Consider the following 25,394-nt stretch of genomic DNA (forward strand, 5'->3'; position numbering starts at 1 on the left):
TTTAAGTTTACTATTAATGTCCTATATGCATATTTACAGCACCATCAGCAAAGGCTGTTTATGTTGACACAACAAAGCCAACGTCATTTAAAGCAATTCAATTATCAGAGTGATGCCTGTAAACAAGGCTGTGGGTTTTTATTACCATAACTGGAAAAATCAGCCGGAGTTTGATGGAGCATGTCTTGTACGAGCTGTCGATCAGTGTGTAACTCTCTCCCCTTCAATGAATAATAATCAAAAAGGTGGAACAGCTAATCATTGCAACTTAGACGTCTTATCTGACATGCTATCTATTTCTAAACAAGCAATCATAAATCATTCAAAATCTTTTCAACTGTGGAGGGGAGGACTAAAAATCTGGCATGTCTTTGATTTAACATCAGTCAAGGCTCCACATTTGGGCATTTCAAATGCCCCTGACTCAAATGTCTGTAAATTGGCTAACTGCATGCCCTCCCTCTTTATTTAGGGCCCTCTTTAACTGGGCTAGCCCCCATGTCTGCTTGTTGCTATGCCTGGGCTTTTAAGTCAGTGCTCTTCACTAATGAAGTTCTATACTTTATTTATGAGACAAACAGAGGACCCTGGTTCTTGAGGGTGCGTGTGGTAAATAGCTCTGCATGTCCAAAGAGTCTCCTCTATATCCCTCTGAGGGGCTCTCACTGCTTTTGGCAGGCCTTTGTTTTCGCTAAATACACTGGAGACATTGAGAATGGTTGGAAAAAAAAAAATGCTGAAATCTGATAAAATGGTACTGTGTGAAGATTTATCTTTTCTTAGAACTAAGAGTCCTCTCTTTTCCCTTAAATGTGACCTAGAAGCATCCTGGCTTTTTTTGTTCCTGGTCATTAAGAGATATATTGTCGACGCTGAAGAGAAAAAGGGGGCAAAGCTGAGTTTCGACGCCATTTCTTTGTTCAGGATCTATCTCTTTGAAATAAAATGTCTTTTAGTTCCACTTCCCCCCATTGGTCAATTACGGTTCTTAAGGGCTACTGTGTCATTGTGGATGGAGAATGCAACTTTGAATTACTGCAAAATAACGACGCTAAAAACTGCTCTTCGTTTAAAAAAAAAAGTGCATCTTAGATGTCTGAGGAGAGTTGAGGTTTGTGGCGAGAAAAGTATTTGCGATGTGACTAGAGAGTGTCTGATTGGAGAAACACTTAACGCTCTAATTATTCGTGTTGAACGTCTATGGTTGCCACACCTCTGCATTTTAAAAACCCAAAGCGTATTCTTAAACAATGCCATTTTCATAAGGTGAATAAAGCACTTTCATTTCATTACTTTGTATTTGTTGACGTGAAAGGGAAGGAACTACGATAAATGGAGCTTTTGTTGGACTATAAAAATAAACACTTTGCAAAAAAGACAAATCCCAGTCCTTGGTGTGCTGTGTCTCTAAGAACTATGGCAGGACTATGATCTAAATAGTGCCGGATTTCATGAAGATGTCTGGAAACTGTTGTGATTTGCCACAGCGGGACCACAAGAGTAAATATATAGTTTGAGATGGGTGAACAACGCTAAATTAAAGGCCAAACTGAACCCTGTCAAATCTTATAAGCCGGTGGATAAATGTGGCTACCTGATGTTTGTGCCCAGTTTGTTTGTTGAATTTGAGAGCTCGGCATATATAGTAATTAGTCTGGTGGAGGAGTGCACATTCCCTGTGTATCTATGTGCAGATGTACTCTCTGTTTGACCCCGGAGACATCGCCATTTCAGGTTGTGCATCTGAGCGGAGGGTTGGTATCGACAGCCGAGTAAAGGAAGGGGTCATGGATTAAAGACGCGGGGCGAAGCTTCCCCACCAAACCACAAACACACCCCCAGCTGGTGCGGGCCAAGCCAAGTGTGTGGGACCAAGGCAGGATAAACGAGCATTGTTCTTAGCGAGCCGCACACACGGTTGGATGAGAGGGCCACCGGTGGTACGGGGTCAAGGGGCGTGTGGCCGACTACGGCGGGAGAAACCGCCGGGGCCCAGGAGGTACTGAACACTGTTAAGCCACGGCCCACTTCTTTAACACCAACCAAGCTGTGAGGGCGAAACATCAAAAAAACGAGCCGCTCTAGTGAAAGACACGACTGGGTGGAATTAAAAAATCTGTCGGCTGTCGCAGAATTTGACACAGTCAAGAAACTCGGATCATCTGAGGCATTTGAATCAACGTTTTTAAGCAGAGAATGCAGATTGTATTTATGAATTTGTGAATGCGACTTACAGAGAACATCAAAAGCCGGTGGTCTGCATGCGAACCTTCCTTGACTTGAATTATTAAATCTGTCGATGTCGCACACGCCAGCCACCCCGCGATTATAGTGTAAATTGACAAACTTTTTCAAAACTACAACGGAAGCCACAGAAAGCCGGTTGATACTTCAAGAATGAGCTTTGATACATCTCTGAGGAATACACTGTGCCTCAATAATGTGGTGACTGTCAGGAAGGAAGACAGGAAGAAGAAAAATATGCTAACTGGTTAAATCTATTTAAGATCCCAATGAGCTTTTCTTTTTTTTTTTTTTTTTCTATTTTAAGATAAAAAACATCCTTGATAATGAGGAAAAGAAGGACTTTTTTTTGGGGATGGTTTATTTAGAAAGTGATATTATGTTGTTTTTTTTCTTCCTTTTGCATTCCTGAATTAAGAACTTCAGGAGGAACGCTGACGTTGTTTATTTTCATAGACCCCCTGTCTGTTTGTGTAAAAAAAAACAACCAACACACATACACACAAATGCACAACACACACACACATGCACACACAGCCGTAGCAATGCACGAATTTTCTTCGGGAGCAGAGCGAGGAGAAGCGGCGCTCGATCTGTTGCCTGTACACCTCTCTCTCCCTCGCTGGCTCGCCTTTGATGTGCTCCCGAAAATGTCATCAGGCGTCAAGGAAAGAGGGGTTTTTTTTCGACCCCCCCCCCCCAAACACACACAAACACACATATCCACCCACCTCGCATATGAGCAAGACAATTTGCTGTCGCTCACTCATCCTCACCACTATCTTGAATCCCCTCCCAACACCGCCCCACTCCTTCCTTCCCTAACCCAATCCAAAAACAGAATACGTACCAGTTTCTACTGCTATCTGGTAGCCGGCCTCCAGTCTCCGTGATGACCTTTCCAGCTTCTCTGTGTTGTCCAACAGATGCGCTCTCTGCAACAAATAGAGAAAAAAAAAAAAAAATGAAGCCAGAGAAACAAACACACAAAAAAAGAAAAAAATTGATTGAGAGGGCTGGGACCCATTTCAAAGAAACACATCAACACTGTCACCTAAACAGACAGACCGCATCCACAGCAACAACATAATACAGCCAGGTTGGCAATAACCTTCATGGATGACAATGTGTTATATGCTGATGGAATATCAAGCATATGCATGTTGAGGCTGACAATGTAAGAGGTGCTGCCGCCTCATCTTGGACATAAAAACAACAACTACTTTGAGGTTTTGTTGCCTCTTGGTATTGTTTCACAGCGCAGCCTTCTGTTGCTCACACACAGGAAAGTTTAGGCAGAATTAAGATGCAATACAATTTAATTTGAAGCTTTCCAGTTAAAAGAAAATCCTATCCAGGTGAGGGCTTCTAACTGGAGCGGAAATGTAAGATAAAATCAACATTTACTCTCTCAACTGTAGAAAGTAATGCAACTAGAGATGCACCAATCCAACTTTTTCAGTCCCGATGCTGCCACCGATACCTGGGCTTTGGGTATCGGCCGATACCGAGGACCGATCCTATACCAGGGTTTAATTAATAAGCTGTATGCCTCACTGTGTAGAAGTGACTGGGATCAGTGTTTTATGTGTAAGGCAACTCAGGCTTGACATAAACATTGCTTTCCTAATTTTATAAAACACAATAAATACAAATACATTTGCTGAATTGCATTAAAATAATAAACTGTACACCAGCAACTTGGTAAAAAATCATCAAAATTAACTGTAATTCCAGTTCAAGTGTAAACCTTTTAAATGCAATTGGTCAAAACTTAAACAGGAATTAAAATTCCAGTGTATATAGTATATAAACCTAGAATTGTACTAAATAGATTGGCCCCATTGAGTCAGTATCGGCCTGATATCCGATCCGGTATTGGTGCATCCATAAATGCAACATATAAAGTGTTTGATTTCTTGAATAATATCAATAGCAATCCATCAATGTCATAAATGTAAATAAATTAACATCATTACAGAGGTGTAAAAAGTAATAATTATCCTAAACAAAACCACCAAATGTCCATCCTGCTTCTTGTTTATCCACATTATTGGACCAACACAGTACCTCATGATGTAGTTGAGTTACTGCATCCCCCCTTGGTTCATTCTCAGCTATCAACAATTGACAAGGCTGCCCATTGAAAGCATGGAGCTAGGAGAGCATATCAAGAAAAAAAATGTGTTTCATAAATAATTGAATGTGTTTTCTTTTTTTCAAAGTGGATGTTTGCAAGTATCAAGGTGTTAGCTAAGGCTCTAATATTGTGTGTAAACATATCAATTGATAGCAGTTCCTTAGATACCGAGAGAACCAGTGGTTTTGGTTTCTTCTCTATAGCTGAACAATTCATGTCTGACAAGCAAGGCGAGAAAATATCTGACCTGTTGACTGATGGCCTTGAGTTCCATCTCTTACAGTTGTGCTCTATTATGTTTAGATTTCATTGTGTTTACCTATCCAATTACTGCACCATGTATTAACAGATATAATAAATAAAAATGCAGTTCCATGGAAAAAAAGGTACAGGCAAATGATTTTTATATTCTATTTGCTTTTAAAACACTTTTTTTAAACACTTTACAATAACACAAAAGCTGATATTGACAACAATGCATGTTGATTGACAATTTGTATTGTTCAATATAATGCATGCTTTATTGTCCTGAATTCAGTGGAATATTTGCGTAACCTGTACGAAGAGTTTTCAGGAGTATTAGTTAAGGTTACTTGACAATGTCTTAAATGTTTTCCCATATTTCTTTCCACTGCCACCATTAGGGGACCCTGGATTTCATCTTAACTAGCAGCTACAGTTAGTCAATTTGTCAATGAGTACTGGAAGCCATTTTTGAAGACAGCAGACAATCTCTGGCTGGGAATACCCTCTTTAATGTTTTCAACATGACATTGTTTAATTCATTGTACAAAAGAGGCTTCCTAACTATGACTGATGCTTTGGTTGCGTTTGCAATAAACTGCTTAAAAATGCCAATATTAGATCTTTTTTGCTTTTAACACAGTTTTCCCATTGAGGAAACCTGCTCCACTTCACAAACGTGTGTCTATGTTTTGGACGGTCATGTGAGATTTTCTTTAAAAGGACGATACAGTTCCCCATGACCTGTAACTGTCATGGGGAAAACATGAGTGTTTTAGGGTGTTTCCCAAATGTCAACCTGGACCCTATTTTCCCATGTTTTTTATGTCTAAGTGACTAATGGGGACAACAATTTTTGAAATTGGTCCAGTATTATGGGAGAACGCTGCAGATGGCAGCCGCTAAACAGACTGTAATGTAATCGCTCGGGGCAATACCTCATCGTCAATGTACGTTCACTAAAAGTGCTCGTTTTTGCCACTGAAAGGCTCAAATTGATATTATAAGTGTCTGACAACATACAGAGAAATAAAACAGAGAAATAAAACGGTTTTCTTTACCTTTCACTTGATCCGGTCTAGGCCTGCAACTAACTAATTATTTTCATTGTCGATTAATCTGCTGATTATTTTCTCGATTAATCGTTTAGTTGTTTGGTCTATAAAATGTCAGAAAATGGTGAAAAACGTCGATCAGTGTTTCCCAAAGCCCAAGATGATGTCCTCAAATGTCTTGTTTTGTCCACAACTCAAAGATATTCAGTTTACTGTCATAGAGGAGTAAAGAAACCAGAAAATATTTACATTTAAGAAGCTGGAATCAGAGAATTTTGACCTTTTTTTCTTTAAAAAAAACAAAAACACGTTTTAAGAACGATTAATTAATTATCAAAATAGTTGGTGATTAATTTAATAGTTGACAACTAATCAATTAATCATTGCAGCTCTAATCCGGTCTATTTGCTATTGTGTCTATTAAATCTCGCTCTGAGAAGTCTCGTTCGGAAGCCTCGTTCTGAAATCTCGTGTCGCATCCACATTATGGAAATCATCTAAATATTCAGCCATGACATTGAAAATCTTTTAGACAACACTAAGCTACGCTTTCTGTGCTCCAACACAACAAACTCTGGCAACACCGACACGCCTCTCTCCAACTCTCTCTCACGTTTCCACCGTTGACTTCCGGCAACAAGTCACATGACAAAACAACAAACAAGAAAAACGCTTTATTTCTCTGTAGGGTCCTTTCCATAATGTTGTCAGACACTAATTATAATAACAATCTGAGCCGGTGATTCGGTGGCGAAAACAAGGACGTAAATTGACGGTGCGGAATTGCCCAATATGATTACACTGCAGCTTGTTTACCAGCTACAGCGTTCTCCTTTGATACTGGACCACTTTCTAAATTTGGTGCCCCCATTAGCCACTTGAACACATAAACAAGGGAAAATAGGGTCCAGGTTGAAAAATACCGAAGTTACCCTTTAAGTTTGATTCTGTATTTCTGACCTTATATGTTTTTAACACGATTCCCGAGATCTAATAAACTACATCTCTCATTAAAAGACTCTGGTGTACTGTATCACAAGGGGGTTAATCATGGAAGCATCTGTTTGATCATTCTGTTTCAAATAATGCCTGGATATTATACTGAAGTTGTTTTATTCAGTGCAATTATTCTATTTCATTATCATAGTTGCTTCAAGCTAATTTTAAATATAGACTGAGCTATTATTTTGCTGATTGGTTAAAATTAACTTCACTACTTTCAGAAATTTTACAAATTTCCAGCCAAAGATTTAGGTATATTTAAAATAATATACCTTCAAGTTTTGTGTATATTATCTATACAATAATTCCTTATAAGATAGTCAATAGCATCATTTAATGTATTTTATTAAGCAGAGAAATCTCAATAAAGTCTATTGATCTATGGTTGTTCAGTGTAAAGTTTCAACCATCTCTCTAACATGCAAACATAGCTTCAAACAACATATACAGCCCCATATTGTCCACTGTAGCGACCCAGCTTTCATTAAATCCAAACTGAATTCAGAAGAGAGGATCATAAACAGCATAAACATGGAAGACTTAATGTTTACTCAAACGTTGTTGGTTTTGATGGCCTTTCTAATATGCTATGTTAAGAAACTGATCAGATGTAACATATTTGACATTCAAAAAACAACCCGACGAATGACATCCGCCTCTCTGACAAGGGTTTATGCCCATCACATGAGCGAAGGGGACAGGGGGAGAAGTGAAGTCTCTCGTTTTGGTTAGGCTGTCAAAATGTGTACCAGCTAATCACTCAGAGGAAATGAAAAACATGGAGTGGAAAAAAAAAAAAAAAAAAAAAGTCGACGACACACTTTTCAAAGTTTGACAATAAGAGGGATGGGAAAAGAGCAGGGAGGAGAAAACTCCCTCTGAACTCTTTTCTTTCCCTCGCTTCCTTTTTCTACGCGCCGCTGACAGATGTCATTTAAAATTGCAGAGATACTTTTCAATAGTTAAAGGGAGGGCAGGGGGAGGATGGAGGGATTGGAGAACGGGTGGGTGGATGGGTGGTAAAATGGGCTGCTGGTGGGAGGAAAGCGACGAGGAGACGGCGAGCGGGACAGGATGCAAGATGTGTTTTTTTTTGGTGAAGGGTGTGGTAGGGGAGGGGTTGCACGGGCGTGGAAGTGGTAGTGGCGCCAGCGGAGACGGTGCTCGTGGGAGAAAATGGATACCAAGCTTGGGCTATAATGAGCCTATGGATCAGAGGGGACGTATTGACATGCAATGCTTAAGCTTATACACCTAGACCATGGCTGCAGTGCCTGTGTGTGCCTGGGAGCATGAGGCAGCCGGGGATACTGACAGAGTAGCGCACTCCCCGGGTTCTTCAAAGAGCTCAAGTGATTAGTATGTTATCATTACCATTCGAAACGTGATTTTCCTATTCCCTCTCGGCAAAGGTGACACGTCTCGGGGAGACGGCCGGCAGACTCACTGCGATGGAAAGCCACTTCAAAGCTTTCTCCTCCTGAATTTCTCTCTCTCTCCCTCGTTCTGTCTTCTTTTAGGGCCGGGGGGAGGGGAGGGTGAGTGTGGGTGGGTGTGCGAGGTGGGAGTGGGGGGTGCTGGGGGGGGGGGTAGTAGTGGTGGCAGTGGCGGTGTGTATATATATGTGTGTGTGTGTGTGATCATTAGAATAATGCGCCCCGAGTTTGACGGTGACAGAACCTGAAGGAAAAGGTGAGAGTTCAGCCACTAAGAATCCGGTAATGGCGCACTGTGATGGCCCTAATAATGAAACAATCCAAGCCATGGACGCAGGATGATACCATGGAAAATAATGAAAAGGAACAATGAAAACTATACACTATGTAGTCACAGTTGAGGCCGATATCGAGATTATGTCTACAAACTTCATCTAAAAATGAGGCGACTCTTTCTCTCCAGAAGAGCAGTTTTGTTTCCAAATATCACACAACAAACACAAAAATGTGAATCCAAGTGTTCGGTTATGGTTTTTATTCTGCAGTTAGCAAGCAAAATCCCAGACATCCATGTCAGCATTTCTGTCGAAGGGAATGCAAAGTGGCTGCCAGCCCCTACTGTGCTACAACGTCACATATCAAGGCTTGACCCCCGTGGTTCTGATATAACCATGAGGCACACTAACACCTATTCAAGCTCAAATACTGGCTTACGATTCATTAATCAACTTAAAACTGAGGATTTCATCAAAAAACATATGTGATCGTCTCATGGAGCCTTCTAGTAAAGGATTTAAATACAATGTATGATAAATATTGTGCATCTCTGAGTGCACTGGTGCACCCCGCCACCACCACTTCTGCCTATGCATGTATGCCTTTTTATCTGACACCTACATTTTGAACAAAGATCTTCTTAGGAACCACGAAAATGGTGTTTTTTTGTTGTGCTTTTTTGCGTCAAGAAACACTCTTCAGTTGTAAGTTATTAACAGGGAGCCCCAGAACAATGCAGCTGTAGCTCAAAAGGAAATCTCTCCCCTCTTCTTTTCGCTCTCCTGCCTTTTTTCAATATCAAACACAGGCGGTTACTATCACCATTTTCCAAAGTTCAGATGATTTCCTTATTATTTCAATAAGGGTGGGGGAGAGTCAAAGTGAATAATGATGACAGCTGTGATTCAGACTGACTGTGTGATCTTCTGTGCCGTTTGTTTGGGACTTGTAAGACGAGGAATTACAAGTGTCAAACAGCTGTGAATATGGGTGCTAAATATTTAAACATGTTTTTCAGCTGAGGAAAAAAAAAAAGTATAGTTTTTTAAAAGCAAGGCTTAAGTGTGTATAAGCTGTGCCAGCCTTTGATTCAAATGCAGGAAGAGCAGAGGGGTAAGAGACTGCGATGGAGAAGTGCAATGGCGAAGAGGGCGCAGAATCAAGGCCGATTACACAGATCGGGCCATTCCAAACGGGGTAGACAGGTGAGGTAACTCAAGATGTCTTCTGACCCTCAGGCTAGGAGGAAGTGCACAAAAAAAAGGTGGGAAGAAGAAGGGGAAACAAAAGTACAGCTAAATAAAAGAAAAAAGCGTGATAACATGGCATCTGGGCCAGGTTGGCGCTCTAAATTATGGATAGGTGTGAATGGTGAGCCTTTGATAGGAATTGAATTACTCTGCTTCAGCAGAGGCCCTTTTGAACACAGTCTCACTCAAAGGCACATTTAACAACATACTGTAAGTACACCTGCAAATACAAGTTCAGTCATGCTTCAAAGGACAAGCATTATAATGTAACCTACAGAAACTGCAAACAACTAAATCTGCTCCAATTAGAGGGAAATACACCTTCTCTATAAAACATGATCTTTGTGAGTAAGGCTGGGCGATATGGCCAAAATCTTCTAACACGATACAGGTACTTTCATATCTCAATAACATTATATATCACGGTATAGCATGTTTTCTGGTAAGTCAATAAATAAATAGTCTATATGAAATAAAGCCTATTTTTTTATACTCCTGTGTGAATTAAATACTTGATAAATGAAAAGTACTGGAGTATTTTCTCATTTTACGAACTTGAGTGCAAAATGAAAATAACAGTTTTAAGTGAAATTAGAGAGAAAAAATAAATAAATATGGGCCTAGCTTATATCGTGATAGAGACGATACAGAAAAACATATACGATAGACATTTTTGTATCGTTTTGACAATATATTGTCATATTGCCCAGCCCTATTCATGAGGATCAAAAATATGTTACAACTACTAATTATAAACATTTTAACATTGTAAAGAACATATTTCACATATACTTGGCAATTCAGTGTTATTAAAAAGTGGCATTATAGTTAAAAGCATGATGATATTAGAGCTAATATTGGTAATATTGATGGACAGTCGAAGAACACGTTTAAGTTAAGTTCAAAATCAACATGCTTTTGAAATACCATCATCTAACTTAATAAACCAACTATTCTGACAACTAAAATCAATATTCAGGCATTTTTAGACAGCTGATTTGAGTTATCATGTGTGCCACATCACTTATCTAAATGATGTTTGGAGCAGAAGCTTCAGTTTTAAAAGAAACACGATAAATGGATGGGTTGTCATGGCAGTCCAATATTATATATATATATATATATATATATTTATTTTTTTTTAACTGAAAGATGAATTCAATTTAAAGTTAATTTGCATTCAACAATGAGTGGAGCAGCTCAATTAGAGCATCTGTATCATACAGTAGTTATACAGCTAGTACAGATACTGCAACGACATGAAAGTTCAAGGAACCGTGATTTTATTCCAACGTCAGTGGCTTTCATTTACCACCTCAAAGAGAGAAAACTGTTGCTAATGGAACTGCATGGATACAGGAAACTTTAATGAAAAGTTATATCAATTGAACAATAGTTTGTTTTACTTTTTCATAATTAATTCACAAAAGCTTACGATAGCATTTGGTAAGCTAATTAGCAAAGCGACAAGCTAACTATGTTTCTGCTGGCTGTGTATTGTCGGTAACTTTATCTGCTAAACCAAAATTATATTTCAGGTGTTGCGTGTTCATAAATTGACAGTGACAGCTCAACGTGTTTTCTTGACATTTTTGTGTGTTTGAACTGATGAGCACCAACGATAACACTCGAGTTGACGCTTAACGGTGCAGAGTGTAGGATTTGGCGGCATCTAGCAGTGAGGTTGCAGATTGCAACCAAATGAAACTTCTCCCGTGTCCCAAGCATGTAGGAGAACTACAGTGGCCGACACAAAAACATGAGAACGCGAATGGTCTTATCTAGAGCCAGTGTTTGGTTTGTCCGTTCTGGGCTACTGTAGAAACATGGCAGCCGGCTCTGTGAAGAGGACCCGCTCTGTATGTAGATATAAACGGCTCATTCTAAGCTAACAAAAACACAACGATTCTTATTTTCAGGTGATTATACACTAAAGAAAACATATACTATATTCCAATTTCTGCCAATAGATCCCCCTAAATGCTACAAACTGTTCCTTTAATGACTCTAGCAGTTTCATTACATTGTATACTGTGCATGGTACCTTACATTGCATGTCAAAGAATATGGACAATGAAACAAGTTCAGTAACCTTTGGCAATGGTGGTGATGTTAAAGCAGCGGTGAATGGCAAAACAACACCGACAGTCTGTCATCATACATAGCTTTAAACACATTTCATATCACTAATAATAACCTCAATCCAATTTATTACAAAGAGCAGAAGGCAACTAATATGGCTCCATTCGCGAAAATGAAGGGATAAGCAGCAAATCCCTCTGAAACTAAGAAGTTGATCAAGTTCCGAACTGTTTTGGGCCCAATAATGTTTAATAATTTTTTAAGTTTCGCTTCATTCTCCAATATTTGTCTTCAAAAAGATGAATTAGAAATAATATTGTATCTTCACTTTATGATATTTAATGTAACTGGAAGAACTGGCCTTCGGTGAATTCATTATCTTTGGGTTGGATTGTACAATCAGACATGCATTCAAAAAAAAACTGTCAAAATGAGCTGATTTTAATTTTCTACAGGAGAGAGGGGGGCAAATTGAAATTTCAGTGGGAAAGCAGAATTTAGCAGAGAAGCACTTACCTCTTCACGTAACTTTATCAACTGCATCGTGAGAGCAAAAGGGAGAAGAGAGAGAAAGATGGAGAGAGTGAAGGAGAGATAAAAAAAAAAAAAACAGAAGCAGAAACATGGCAGGAAGAAGATCAGTCGTGTGGCTGGGTACAGAATTAACCTTGACGATTTATCTGTTTGCATGTTTAGCATTTGGAAATCACAAGACAAACACATTAAACGGAGCTAAACACGCCGCTCGGGCTGACTTTTTTTGAACAAACAAAGATCAAGTCCTGGCGCTGTCACATTAAACAAGAGAGGGAATGGATCGCTCGACTCGCAATATCAACTAACATTATCAAGGAAGTCACATCACAGAAGTCGATATAGCGAGAGAAAAGGGAAGAAATGAGTAAAATATAGTCAGTGCGCAGCTACAAAATATTTTTCCTCAACATTTTAAACTGTATCTGTCATTTTGCTGAATCCTCTGGAAGGGGATAAAAAGGAAATGTGTGCCCTTTGGAGCCGAGTTGGAGAAATGCTGAGCCACTCCATTTGTAGCGCTGTTTATCAATGCTGATATGCTGTCAATATTTCAGTAAAGGAGCATGCTGTTTAGATTATGTATAGAAAGCTATGCGAGGCTACTGCTGCATATACATACAGTGGAAGCTTATTATTGGGACAGCCACAGATCATGAAAAATGAATCTTAGCATAGTTATACATTTTTGATGAAAGAGAATAGGAAATTTAAAGTGAAGTAAATAAGAAATGCTATTCCTATTCCCTGTCCTGGAAAACCTTGCATCTCTGATAATGAATCAGACATTTGAGGGAGGGGAAATAATCCCATTTGCCATTAATTATGCCTAATCACAATTAAAAAAAAGGTTGCTTCCCTGGCCTGTTCTTAAGTGAGTGCTGTAGAGAAGGCTGGGGCTTATCGTGGGAACGCAACACGGTTGGCAGAAAAAAAGGGGAAGGACACATTTCTTGATTTGCAAGCCTTTTAGAGGTGTTTTTTTTTTTTTTTAAATCCACAATTCTTGGCCAACATTAAAGATTAGGAGATCTGAAGGGAGGCTCAGGGCCACTGTTACTTGTTTATTTTGAATTTTGTGAGCCTGGAATAATTTTGTAAAGGTGAAAGTTCTTAGATCTTGAACTACAAACTTGATTGCTAACTTTAAGGCAAAAAAAACAAAACAGTTTGTTCAAGTAATTCAAAACAAGTGATAAAAAGGATAAAAAATGAAGCTCTTATGACCAGAATAAATCCAAGAACTTACATTTAACATTTGCACCTATTATACTGAAATCCTAAAAAAAATAATACTGTATACATTCGTCTCCTCTATTTATATCACACCACTAGTAAACACACTCGAAGAAATGTGTCGTATGGTAATAAATTCAGGAGGAATCTATATAAAACACAAACAAAAATATCAAGTTCTTGCATTTGTCACAGCACTCACCCCTGTAATTTTAGAAGCATCTCAAAAAATAGCTCTTGCATCGTTTTTTTTTCCACCAATCAAAAAATACAACGCCTCACTCACTACAATATTGCAAATGTAAAAATATTGTCGATATGTGTAATGTGGGAGGTAAACAAGTATAATTGCATGTTTTTCTTTTTCTTTTTCCTTGAAAATGTCGGCAGCAACAAGACGCACTTAAGAGTGGAAACCGTCTTTTTCTAACTCGAGCAACAACTCCCCACTAAGAATGCATTATTGAAGGGGTCAAAGTTTAAAACTACACTGTGGATGTGCTTATTTGGGGGCTTGAAAAAAGCCCAGCAGATCCTGCGATCCCTCACCCCGGCTCAGCCATCAGTCAATGGGCACCAAACAAAACTTGTTCGAGCTCATTTGTGCTGCCTGACTGATTGCAAGTCCTCGTGGAGGATTTGTTAAAACTATACGAGGGGCATGTTGAGCCGCGTTTCTTCCTGTTTTGCTTTATTTTTCTTTGGCATCCATTCTTTGGTACAACCAACGATGCTCGCGTTGCTCAAGAGATACAGAGCAGTAAATACAGAATATTGTAAATGTTATAATTACTCCTGCATGAGCGCCTTGCCTTGTGTTTTTGTGATGCCAGCCAGTATTCAAAATTGCACTGCTGCAATTTTTCTGTTATGATAATCAGCAATTTTTTTTTTTTTTTTTTCAAACAAAAGATTTTTTTTTTTTTATCCAATACGGAATTCGATACAAGTGGTAATCTGCTTCCTTTGTAGCCTGTAAAATCTGGTCCATGCCGGCTCAAACCAGCACAATCTCTTGTGGCCAAGCCTTCTGCTGTGACTGAAATCGAAACTATTCCGTATAGTGTTCGTGTGTGAAAAAAAAAACGTGTGTGCATTCGCTGCTTTGTGTGTGGTGTCTCTCTCTGTGTGTGCGCACCAACATTTGTGCGTGTGTTGCATGCAGAGGAAACAGAAAGGGAAAAAATGTGCAATGGTAGCCTACCACATTATTAAAAAAACCGAGTGATAGTGCCAATTCAGTCTCTGTCCGCATACAGATAACGAATAAATGCCGAACTCTATTAAATCGTCCTTTAGCCATTATCGCAGGGCCAATACGCCATTTTCAGAACTTATGACGGTTCCCTATTTACTTAGCTATAAATCCTTGCCATGTAACCAACAGATTTGTGACTGGTAATGATCTGCTCAGCCAGGGCTATATGAAATGATCCTGACCTCTTTCAGATCGTCAGGAATTAAATTGACCGACTTGCCCCGGCCCCCACCATCTTTTCCCCTCTCCTATCGCTGCCGTCTCGTTAGATAAAAAACTCTGAAGTTCCGAGTACTCCACTCACAGCAAGACAAGTATTATCTCCACAAGTTTTTAAATGAAAATGAGGTAAATACGGCACCTGGGAGGAAAAAAGGGAAAATGTATATCATCTATTTACTTTGCTTTTGCCCCCAGCATGAACTCTTCCTAAGGCTTGTGTATAATTACAATTTCTAAAGTTTTATATCAGACATTATTATTGCTAATTATTACTGTGTTTTTCACAATTAACATATTAAGGTTACTTCAGTTATTTCAGTACTGGTAACATTTTTGCAACAACAAAATTGGGAAAATAAAATAAAGCGAAGAAATGAAAGGAATATGTCACTTACAATAGCTTGGATTTTTTTTTTGGCCTAAATTCCCAAAGATAAATATGTTTTAAAGTAAATATATTTGATATCTTTTAATATTAATTCTATTTAATTAATATTATTTTACATTTCATAATTTACATTATTATGTTGATGTGCACTGAGAATTAAGGAAGCTGTAGATAGATTTAAATGTCACATTCTGCTCCCTCTAATGTTCCTGACGTGTGACATTTTAGTGTTTTTCATTTAGGAATACAATAATTTGACATAAAACAATATTAATATTTTTTTATGAAATTATTATGTGATAATTATTGTCAAGAATAATAAAAAATAAACAATAACATTACAACTAATATGCAAAATTACAATTAACAATTACAAAAATAAAACAGCAATTTCCCAAATTTAGAATATAAAATGTATAACATCATTCCATAATATGAATTCTATACGGATACTTGTTTTCAATGATTTTCTTTTTAAGATGTGTAAAATCTAGATATATAAATATTACTTTTAAATATTTTTGGATAAATGTTTAATGAAAGGGATTTGAAATGAAATGAGATTCCTTTTTTTTTTCTTGACAGGATTTTGATAGAACTCCTCAGTGTCTCAAACGTGACATTTCTGACAGCAGATCTCCTTCCAACTTCTGCAGAAAATGTCAGAGTCACTTTTGTGTCTTGCTAATTTGCCAGGAATATGCATTTCAATTACACATCTCGGGTTCTTGATACATATGTTTCTAAGATGTGTAGTTCATGGGTCATCATTGAAATGGTAATAGGGAAATGTTCAAAAAAAAAAAACAGAGAACTTTATTTAGCTTTGCTTAGCTGTGAATCATCTAAATATACTCCCATAAAGCACTGGGGTACTAAATGTGCAAATATGCATTTCTTTGTCTTTTTTTCTTTTTTTGAGTGTGCAAATGCAAAGTATTTATTTGCATGCAAGTGTGTGTGTGTGTGTGTGTGTGTGTGCCTTGAGACGCAGTAACCCCTGCGAGTTGACAGCCGATTGTAAAGGTAATATATAATTAGTCAAAAGACGTTTGGTCATAGTTGAGAGTGGCTGCGTGTGAGTGGCAGCTGTGCAGGTGAGCAATAGGTAAGTGCGTCTTAAATGTTAAAACGCTGTTTGCTGAATCCGTTGATGTATCGTTGTTTTGATGCGGTTCTACATTTATTCAAAACAACTTAAGTTTAAAAGAACATGTGGCATATTTTGGGCAATTAAGATCACAATTCCAGATAATTGTTTTTCTTCTTCGTTGCCACGTTCACAACAAGCTGTGAATGAAGCTTTTGTAGACATTGAATGAAATTTACTAATGTGGTTTTTATCTGTTGTTTATATCTCTCGAATTCAACAGGCTGAACTGATACTCAAACAAAATGTCAGTCATTTGGCTTTTAATAAACAATAAACCTATTGTGAATATGTTGAGAGATAATACATCAAAACCATAAAGAAGCCAAATTTAAGATTTTTGATTAAGAGCTGATATTTAATAATAATAAATAAATATTAAGGGGCGAAAAGATCATTTGTGTGGAGCCCTGCACCAAAATATTTTTCTTATATATATATATAGTGTTGAATCTGCGTTGTTATTCATTTTGAGTGTCTGCATTGTGCAGGTTCGCCACCCTTGGAGTTTAAAGAAAGACCGGAGGACGACATTCAGCAATTTTGCATGTGCACGTAAGTCTGTGTGTGCGTGTGGACGTCGATGGAGGATCTATTATTGGCCTAAGTCTACACCCGGCAGGAGAACAGCTGTGGGACGGTTGGAGTGGGGAGGCCCGGTTTTTGGATTTAAATTTGTGTTGGATTGTGTGTTTGTGTTTAGGTGTGTGTGTGTCGGTCACAATCTGGCTTTGGCCAGACAGCGGTCCCATGCCCTGAGCCCGCTCACTGGCAGCGCAGCTTTGCATTAAACAGTGTTCCTTCCGCATGACTTGGTGACAATGCGGTTTGTTTCGGCTCTCGATGGCCCCTGCGAGGGGCCCACCTCCTCGCCCCTGGGGCCAGTCAGCCACCCACACTGGTGTGTCGTTCGGGGCCCCTGATTAGCACCTCACCTGGTTCTCCGAGGAGCTGGCTTCATCCCCCAGGAGCTCGTTGCGCACCTCATCACTGTAGGCAATACGTGACCTTTTCTGCGGAGGGGGAGGAGGAGGATGAGGGAGAAGGACAAAAAGAAGAAGAAGAGAAGGGGAGAAAGAGGGGAAAACAAGTGGGGAAATATGGCTTAGTACTGTTGTTGATGCAAAAAAAAACACAACAGGCATTCCTTAAGCACGAGAGCCCCCTAATGGAACATGGTGACAAACTGAGTCATACGCATGCAGGTTGTGTGTATGTGTGCGAGTGTGTACCCCTACAACTGAAAACAAGCATGTCTGGGTTTGTGCCCAAGCCTCCTTCCGAGGTGATCTACTGTACCTAGTGCACTTGTGCCACAGAAGTGATGGCAAAGAGCCCCCCCACCACCACCACCACCTTGCCCACTTAAACAAATATAAGTTGAGGGATAAAAAACCTCATCTTGTGTGCATGGAGAGATTGTGGAACAGGGGGACAGAGGAGAGGGCCAGGGAGATGTATTATGAGGAAGTATCACTTGTCAGCGCTAAATCTTTTCTGGGGGCTGTCACCGCTGTCATCCCAGTGCAGTAGCAGGCTCTGTGATAACACCAATGCTGAGACTCAGACAGGGAATAATTCATCACCCATTGGCGGCCCATCGGATTTGGGGTTGCCTCTCTCTAACACACACAAACCCTCTCTCACTCTCTCTCTTTCTCTGTCTCCAGATAGGCTAGAATAAGAGGGAATGCCATGTCCAAAAAAAAAAAAAAAAAAAAACAGAAACCCAAAAAGACAAACACTCACACATTTCATACACACTTCAGAGTGTGCCACCTCCGATTGTCGAAGAGTGGGCTGCCGTTGTACCGCTTGTTTACAGACGCCCGACCCATGGAAAAACAGCCTCTTGGCATGCCCTCTAAACTAAATACACACCAGCAGCAGACACAGAAAGTGTTTACTAAGCCTCCCTCGCTTTCTCTCCCTGCCTTGACAGGGTTTCTAGGTGGGCTGCAGGAGGTGGGCAAAATCAAAGACAAACACCAGCACAGGAATGAAAATATCACTTTTTCTCAGCACAAATTCTTTCTATTTTCTATATTTACTTAGTTCTCGACTCTGAATAAATAAAACAAAGTAAGGGAATCAGTGAAGGAACACCAATTACCTGGTGGGGACATTCTTTTTCCTCAAATACAGTATATCCTTCCCCCAGTATCTTTCTATTATCAGTAAAAGTTTGAAGAAGAAGCTATTGCATGAAGCACTTTGATGCCACCGTCCGTAAGAGAAGCACAAATCAAACTTGAAAAAGCCAATTCTAACCTCGTGAGTGATGATATCAAGTTCCTTGATTGAAATAACTTTGGAGCCAATCACAATCGAGCCGGTTGATTTTTTTTTTTTTTTTATTTGTCTCTCCTCATAATCTGGAGCACTGAGTGGAAAGTCATGGCTGATGTGATTTGGCTGTTATTATCGTGATGGTGAGGGCCACAGTCCTCTGGAGTAATTACCGACTAGACGGAGGGCCTGATTGACCCAGACCACAAAAACCCATTAGATAAAGAGCGCACCCAAACAATACTCAACCACGGGGACCTGAGCTAACCACAGAACGCCCACTGTGGGGAAAAGAGGAGATCGGCAGCGCGGTCTCAAATAAAACACAACATTTGCCCCCCAACCCCCTCAACACGCATTACACAGGAGCAATGTGTCAAAATGTGCTGTTTTGTCTGCAATTGCTTTGTGATTGTGCCATACAACACTTTAATTATGAACTTTTAAGTTTGTGATAATTGTTGCGACACTCCATTATGTGACAGCAAATTCTAAAATATCTAGAAAAACTATGAGAAACGTGTGTAATCCATGAATTCATCATACTTAATTTTTATTAAATGTGCTTTCGACACTCTTGATTAAAATCAATAACGTAGATATGGCGCTCTATGGCAAATATAGGTGACTTAAATGTACATAATATAATAATTATTGCTTTTTATCTTTCTTCTGAAACCCCTCTTTTGTTGAAATGTTTGCAGAAAATGTATATTTAAAGGTGTTATTGATAACATTGATAACATTCAGCCACTAGATGTCACACCTTGTTAGAAGTGGAAACTAAACGTGTGATATCTTCCATAAAGATAAACAAAAAAATGTCATTTTGGACCCACCAAAATTTTTTAAATGATTAATCACAATCAAAATATTTTTTTTTTTTTAGGAAAAAGCAATACTTTTATTCGGTACCTTTCTAAAAGCTCTTTGGATGTATTTTTTTTTTTTTTTAAAAGTATTCATCTGCATAAAAATGTTATCAATAAGACCTTTAAAAAATAATGAAAGTGATCATATGAAATTATATAATCTAAAAATGTAACTAACTTTTACGCTGATTTTTAACTTTAAATTCGACTGTCAGTATTTTCTGTGCAGAGGTAAATAAGTGGTCACTGTGCTGCGGTCAGGACTTTAAAAAGAAATTTCAGATTTGAGTAAAACCAGAAAGACAAAAAGCATCAATTTGAAGCCAGCGTGTACACTTGTACACAAGGCACACACAGACACACACACATATTTGTTGCCAGGAAAAACACCCACATATTCCATTTAAGTGGAGTTTCATCTTAAAGAGCTGCAGTGCAACTTAGGGGGGAACGACGACTTCACCAGTAATTGAGACGAGGAAGCCTGGGAGAAGCATTGATTTGAATGTTAAGGCTTACGTCGCCTTCAAACCATATGCAGGGAGTTTTTTGGTATTTCTAAATAGCTGTCTGTTACAGATGAATGTATGAAGCGTTTCTGCAATGAGAACAGTGTAGATAACAAAGGGAAAGTATAAAGAATGGAAAATGTCATTGAAATGAAAGTGTGCCGCTACTTCCCCTGTACCTACAGTATACACTCCGGTTTTTGGATTCCCCCTCAGGAAAACAACAGATTCCTGAGTGATTACCGCCTTCCCATTTGATGTGAAACATAAGCAGCTGTGCAATATTGACTGCTTAATACAGTAGCGGATTTTGATTAGAAGTTAAGGTGCTAGGCAAAAACATTGCAACGTGACAACGGGATCACTCTTGAGGTCAGGAAAGCAGATATCAGATACCTGTTCCATAGTAAAAAATCTTCTATTCTATAAAGGAAATGCTCTGAAATGCTCTCATTCTAGCTACAGTATGTAAAAGACTGAGCTCCGCATCTTAAGACGAAACCAGCTAATCAGGCTTTGTAATCTAAAAAAGAATGAACGCTTTCAGAAGATACCTTATTGCTCGAAAAAAAAAAAAAAAGCTTTTTTTAATCCTTTTGAAAGGTCTGTCTTTTGTCACTTTTTTAATCTTGGGTGAGAATTTGCTTCTATTCCCGGAAGCACACAAGGAAAAGTACAAAGGTACATCTTAACTTTATGCAAAGTGGCCTGCCTTTAAAACTCCACACATCCCGTCAAATGCAGCGATGGAGGTGCTGGTGTCCTGTCAAAAACACACGTTTTACCTCTGTTGACATGGATAGCAGACGAAGAGGAAAAAAAAAAAAAAAACGACTCTTCTTTACCCATCAAAATGTAATTACATATGCATGCATAACAATTCATATCAGATATGCTAATCAGTTTGGCATAATCCTCTGAGCAGCAAATGCTATTTATTTAATTATAGCAAATATATGGATCTTTCCTTTGTGTGCAATTTCTTTCTAGTATATGGGGATATATTGACTAAATTAACATGATGATTTTTAAGTTCCTCCATAGACCAGAAGTAAATCTTAAAAAACATCTGTTTACAGATGATTGTAAAACAATGACCTCTCGTAATTTCAAGCAGTCAACAATCTTTGTAATGTAAAAGAAAAGTTCCCTATCTACAAAAAAAAAATTAAAATCAAATAAACCCAGATTCATATTTACACATTTCAATGCCCTCCAACTCTCCTCCTTGCTTTTTTTGCCCAGCGCAACGAGTGACACAAGGACAAGCGCAAATAATTGTGGCGCCTGCGAAGCTGAAAAATGTAAACAGTTCATTAGATGGGAAATAAAAGGCGTAAAAATACCCAGGGGCAGAGTGTAATGAGGGGCCCTGAAGTTCCTCTGCAGACGCTTTTTCCCTCCACTTTCCCAAGCTTTTCCTTTTTCGCCCTGCACACACGGCTGGTGGCATAGCATGAAGAGTAATTAACCACATTCAATTTACAACACTATGTTCCATTACGGGCTTTTACACCAGTAGGAGAGCGGCTGGGCATTTCCAAATTTAGACCCAATAACACTTATGTCCGGGCTCCGTGTGCTTGTCTGAATCTGGCGTTCAACCTTGTATTTTCCTAACTGTTAAAGCTGCTCAATGGAGGTGGAAACTTATCAAAACCACCATTTTAATAATAACTTTCAGGTGTGCTTAAAATGCACAAATACATAATAAAAAAAAAGGTTTCTAGGTTTAATATCCTTGAGTTTAAAATCAGCAAGGAAATGACAATAACGTGAGCTAATAAAATGTCTTTATGTGTGCTAGACTCAAAGGTTATCGATATTGCTTCCTTTCCTCCCCCCGCTGTGATATTTTCCCAGGTGATGTGTGGACCAGTACCAGCAGGTCCCACTCTGGTCCCCCCCTCCCCACAAGCGGGGGCAGAGGTGGACCGATGCGGCATGGCGTTAAAAGGAAGCTGAGACCTTTAAGCAGGCACAAGTATCACAACAGCATCTTAAATAATGTATCTCTGCTCGGCAGGGGTTTAACACACACACACACACACACACACACACACACACACACACACACACACACGGCACAAAGGAAAACACACACACACACAAATTGTTGTCTTTTACTCTCCTTTAACACAAACAAATTGGGAGAGGTTGTTCAATTAAGTAAGAGCTCTTTTTTTAAATGCATTTGATATATTATCAGACGAACGCAAGCAGATACAATTGGGATTGTCACAGGAGGGTGTCATTTGTGCCTTTGTTTTATTGTGGTCTTTGGTGCCATCGAATCCCCCACTTGTGTGCGTTCGTGGGAGTGCATACGCGTGCACGAGGGCCACTGTACGAACAACGGAAGGCTTCCATGAGGCTTTGCATCCCAGGGAAACCTCCTTTAGAGAACGTACGCGCGCGACATATGTGAACGGTAGCCCGGCGTGTGTTCTCTCCCTTAATAGAAGTGCAGCAGTGGTAGAGAAGCCGGAGCCTTAGATAACAGCATGGGGCCTCTCATTAGCTCACAGGTTGGCGCTTTGGTGGCTTCGACGCACGCGGCATTGTGTTCCACTTCCATGAAAAACCTGAAGGAGTCTCGGAGAAGCCGCTGTCGAAAACACAAATAAAAAAAGGTGAATGATCAACCGAGGCGAGGTAATAAATGAGTCTGCGACATATCTAAACAGGTGTGAGGTGAGGAGACTTATTTTAGGGTGACGGGAGTGTATCGGCTTCAAAAAGATCTTTAAAAAAAAAAAAACACGGTCAGAGACATCTATGAAAAACTTCTTATTAGTTTAATTCAATAAAGAAAAAAAAATAATGTAAATTTCCACACTGAATCTATAAACTTCTTTCATATTATACCACAAGTAAACAGGATTTTATCTCTTGGGGGGAAAGCCGTTTGCTGGTGAAAGAGTACACTATCCTGATAGGGGCCTTTCATGCTGCTACCTCTGTGATACCGGTGGTGTATTTCCCTGTCAAAGTCATTTCTATTGCTAAGTACAGCCGAGATCAGTCAATAAGCCTAACGACTGTACCCACAAAGCGAGAGGCCGAGAGGCGGCGAGAGAAGAGACGAGGTGGGAGGGGGGGGTGAAGGATTGCAAGTGAACTCCAAACAAAAGAGCAAATTCGAGGAGGGCTTTGATTGAAGAAGCGCCATATACTTTTTGAAGGCCGAGGGATCATCTCTCAATGGTTATTTCTTTAAGGCATGAGGGCCCGATTAAACCCAATATTAAAATATGGAGGCGCTTCTAATGAAAAATCAAAGGCGCCGTTTCCCCTCCCACACCCCCCCATCCTTCCATCTCTCTTTCCCTCCTTCTCTCGTGTTCGTGTCGGGGTTTCTCTCTTCGCCCGTGGTTGTGTAGAAGGGGACAGGAAGACAGAAAGAAAGAAAGAAAGTGTGAAAAGAAAGAAAGAAGAGAGGGAAAGAGAGAAAAATGGGGAAAGAAGGGAGGGTTATAGAGATGAGGGACCTAGGTGCTGGTGGTGCAAAACAGAGACAGACAGCATTGGTTGGAGGAGTAAATCAATAGAGCAGAGCCGTCGGGGAGGCGGGCAGCCAGGGCAAGGAGAGAGGAGAGGAGAGGGGGAACCAGCACAGGGGCTCGGGCTCCGATCACAACGCTGGCTTCTGGCGTGCAGTGGGGAATAAAGTGGGCCTCCCCGGGTCAGCACCAGAGAAAAAGGTGAGATTAGAGGAAAGTGGAGGAGGGATTTTCACAGAGTGGAGGTGGGAGGGGTGGGAGAGGTGGGTGTTGGAGGATGACGAGGAGAGAGAGAGTGTGTGTGGAGGAGGAGGGGGGGTGTTAGGAGATGTGCAATGCAGGATACCTGGCAAGCCAGGGACCAACCGGCCCATTAGCCTGTGGCTACCTACATATGGTTCACTGAACCCTCTGCTGAGAAGAGCTCCTCTCCTATCAGTCTTCCCATCTTTTTTAAAGAAAGAAATACCTTCACTTTTAACCCTTTCTCTGCTTTGGAAAGAGGTTCACTCCTGACCTCGATTTATGATTCATTTTTGTTTGATGTCTATTCTTGGAGTGTTATCTAAAATTGAAAAATGTAATAAAAAAAAAAAAAGAAAAAACCTAGACACAAAGGGAGAGGAGTCGGGCCTGCTGAGCGTGTGCGTGTGCGCGTCAGTCCGTCAGTGGACACGCACAGAAGACTATCTCCTTCAGTGCTTCGCCTTTTCTTGTAATGTGACCATTGTTGGCGCTGAATAGCTCGCGCATTAGCATAAGAATACAGCAGCACATATAGGGACTTAGCCAGATCATTATCTCTATATATTTATGTATACTTTGTTATTTCAGTAGCAAGAACACATTCAAATGCTGATGAGGCCAGTAAGGCCCCCTTTCCAAAGCCCTTCCAACATGTGCCCTCCTGAACTTCCCAATACACTCACCAGTTTCCTGGGAGTCTGCAGGTTTTGTACTGGAATTTACAACAGTAGTTCAAAAAATTATGGGAAATAGCCAACTTGAATAATTCACAAAAACAGAAGAAAACCACTGCAAAGTAAAAAAAAAAATACATAAATAACATTAACTTAATGAGCTATTTTATAATTGTATTGTTTTTTTTAAATGGGCAACTGATTTTTTTTCCTACTGGGAATTCTAGGGCCATTTGATTCAAGCACTAGAGTGTGTTATTTGAAACAGATCATTTCTGAAAGAAAATGTACAAAGACAAAATGTACAAAAAAAGTTTGACAATGCAGAACAAACAAGTGCTCTATGGTAATGATGGGAACAAAAACTAAAGAGTTTAGTCTCACTACAGGAGCAGGCTGATGCTCTAATGGTGGCCAACCTCTGGGATAATTGAAAAAGAAACCCTAATTCATCTTCCACAATGTAATTCTGATCAAGGCCACAGCCAGATTCCACTGCAGGCTTCAAAAAAACACCAGAGGAAAGGCAAAATTGTTGGTCGCTGAGAGCAAAAACACTTTCCCTTTCTTTCCGACACGCTCCCTCATTAGAAACACTTAGGATGAGAGGAAGAAACTAAGTTTAATTGTGTGTGTGAAGGGGGTGTGAGCAGGGGTTAAAACATTTGTAAACACGGAGCTTTGACTATAAAGAAACGCCAGGAAAGATGCAATGTAAAGAGCTCTTCCTCTATTTACCCCTCTCCTCACTCTCGCCTTTCTCTGAGGCTTACTTATTAAAAAGC

At 39.7% G+C, this 25,394-nt stretch overlaps 1 protein-coding gene across 5 annotated transcripts in view; it reads right to left on the reverse strand.

Annotated features, from left to right (window-relative positions):
- vti1a (vesicle transport through interaction with t-SNAREs 1A) overlaps positions 1-25,394 on the reverse strand; it is a 134,434-nt gene that overhangs the window by 91,389 nt on the left and 17,651 nt on the right. For 3 of the 5 annotated variants that reach the window (XM_037755392.1, XM_037755395.1, XM_037755394.1), the window contains exons 4-6: positions 17,452-17,529; positions 12,245-12,265; positions 3,095-3,179 (exon numbers count right to left, since the gene is read on the reverse strand). In XM_037755392.1, coding sequence (XP_037611320.1) covers positions 3,095-3,179; positions 12,245-12,265; positions 17,452-17,529 — 184 coding nt within the window. The remainder of the gene's footprint in view (positions 1-3,094; positions 3,180-12,244; positions 12,266-17,451; positions 17,530-25,394) is intronic. The other 2 variants (XM_037755393.1, XM_037755396.1) reach the window with 1 other exon arrangement.

The sequence above is a fragment of the Sebastes umbrosus genome, chromosome 20 (genome assembly GCF_015220745.1).
Source record: "Sebastes umbrosus isolate fSebUmb1 chromosome 20, fSebUmb1.pri, whole genome shotgun sequence".
Taxonomy (NCBI): Eukaryota; Metazoa; Chordata; class Actinopteri; order Perciformes; family Sebastidae; genus Sebastes; species Sebastes umbrosus.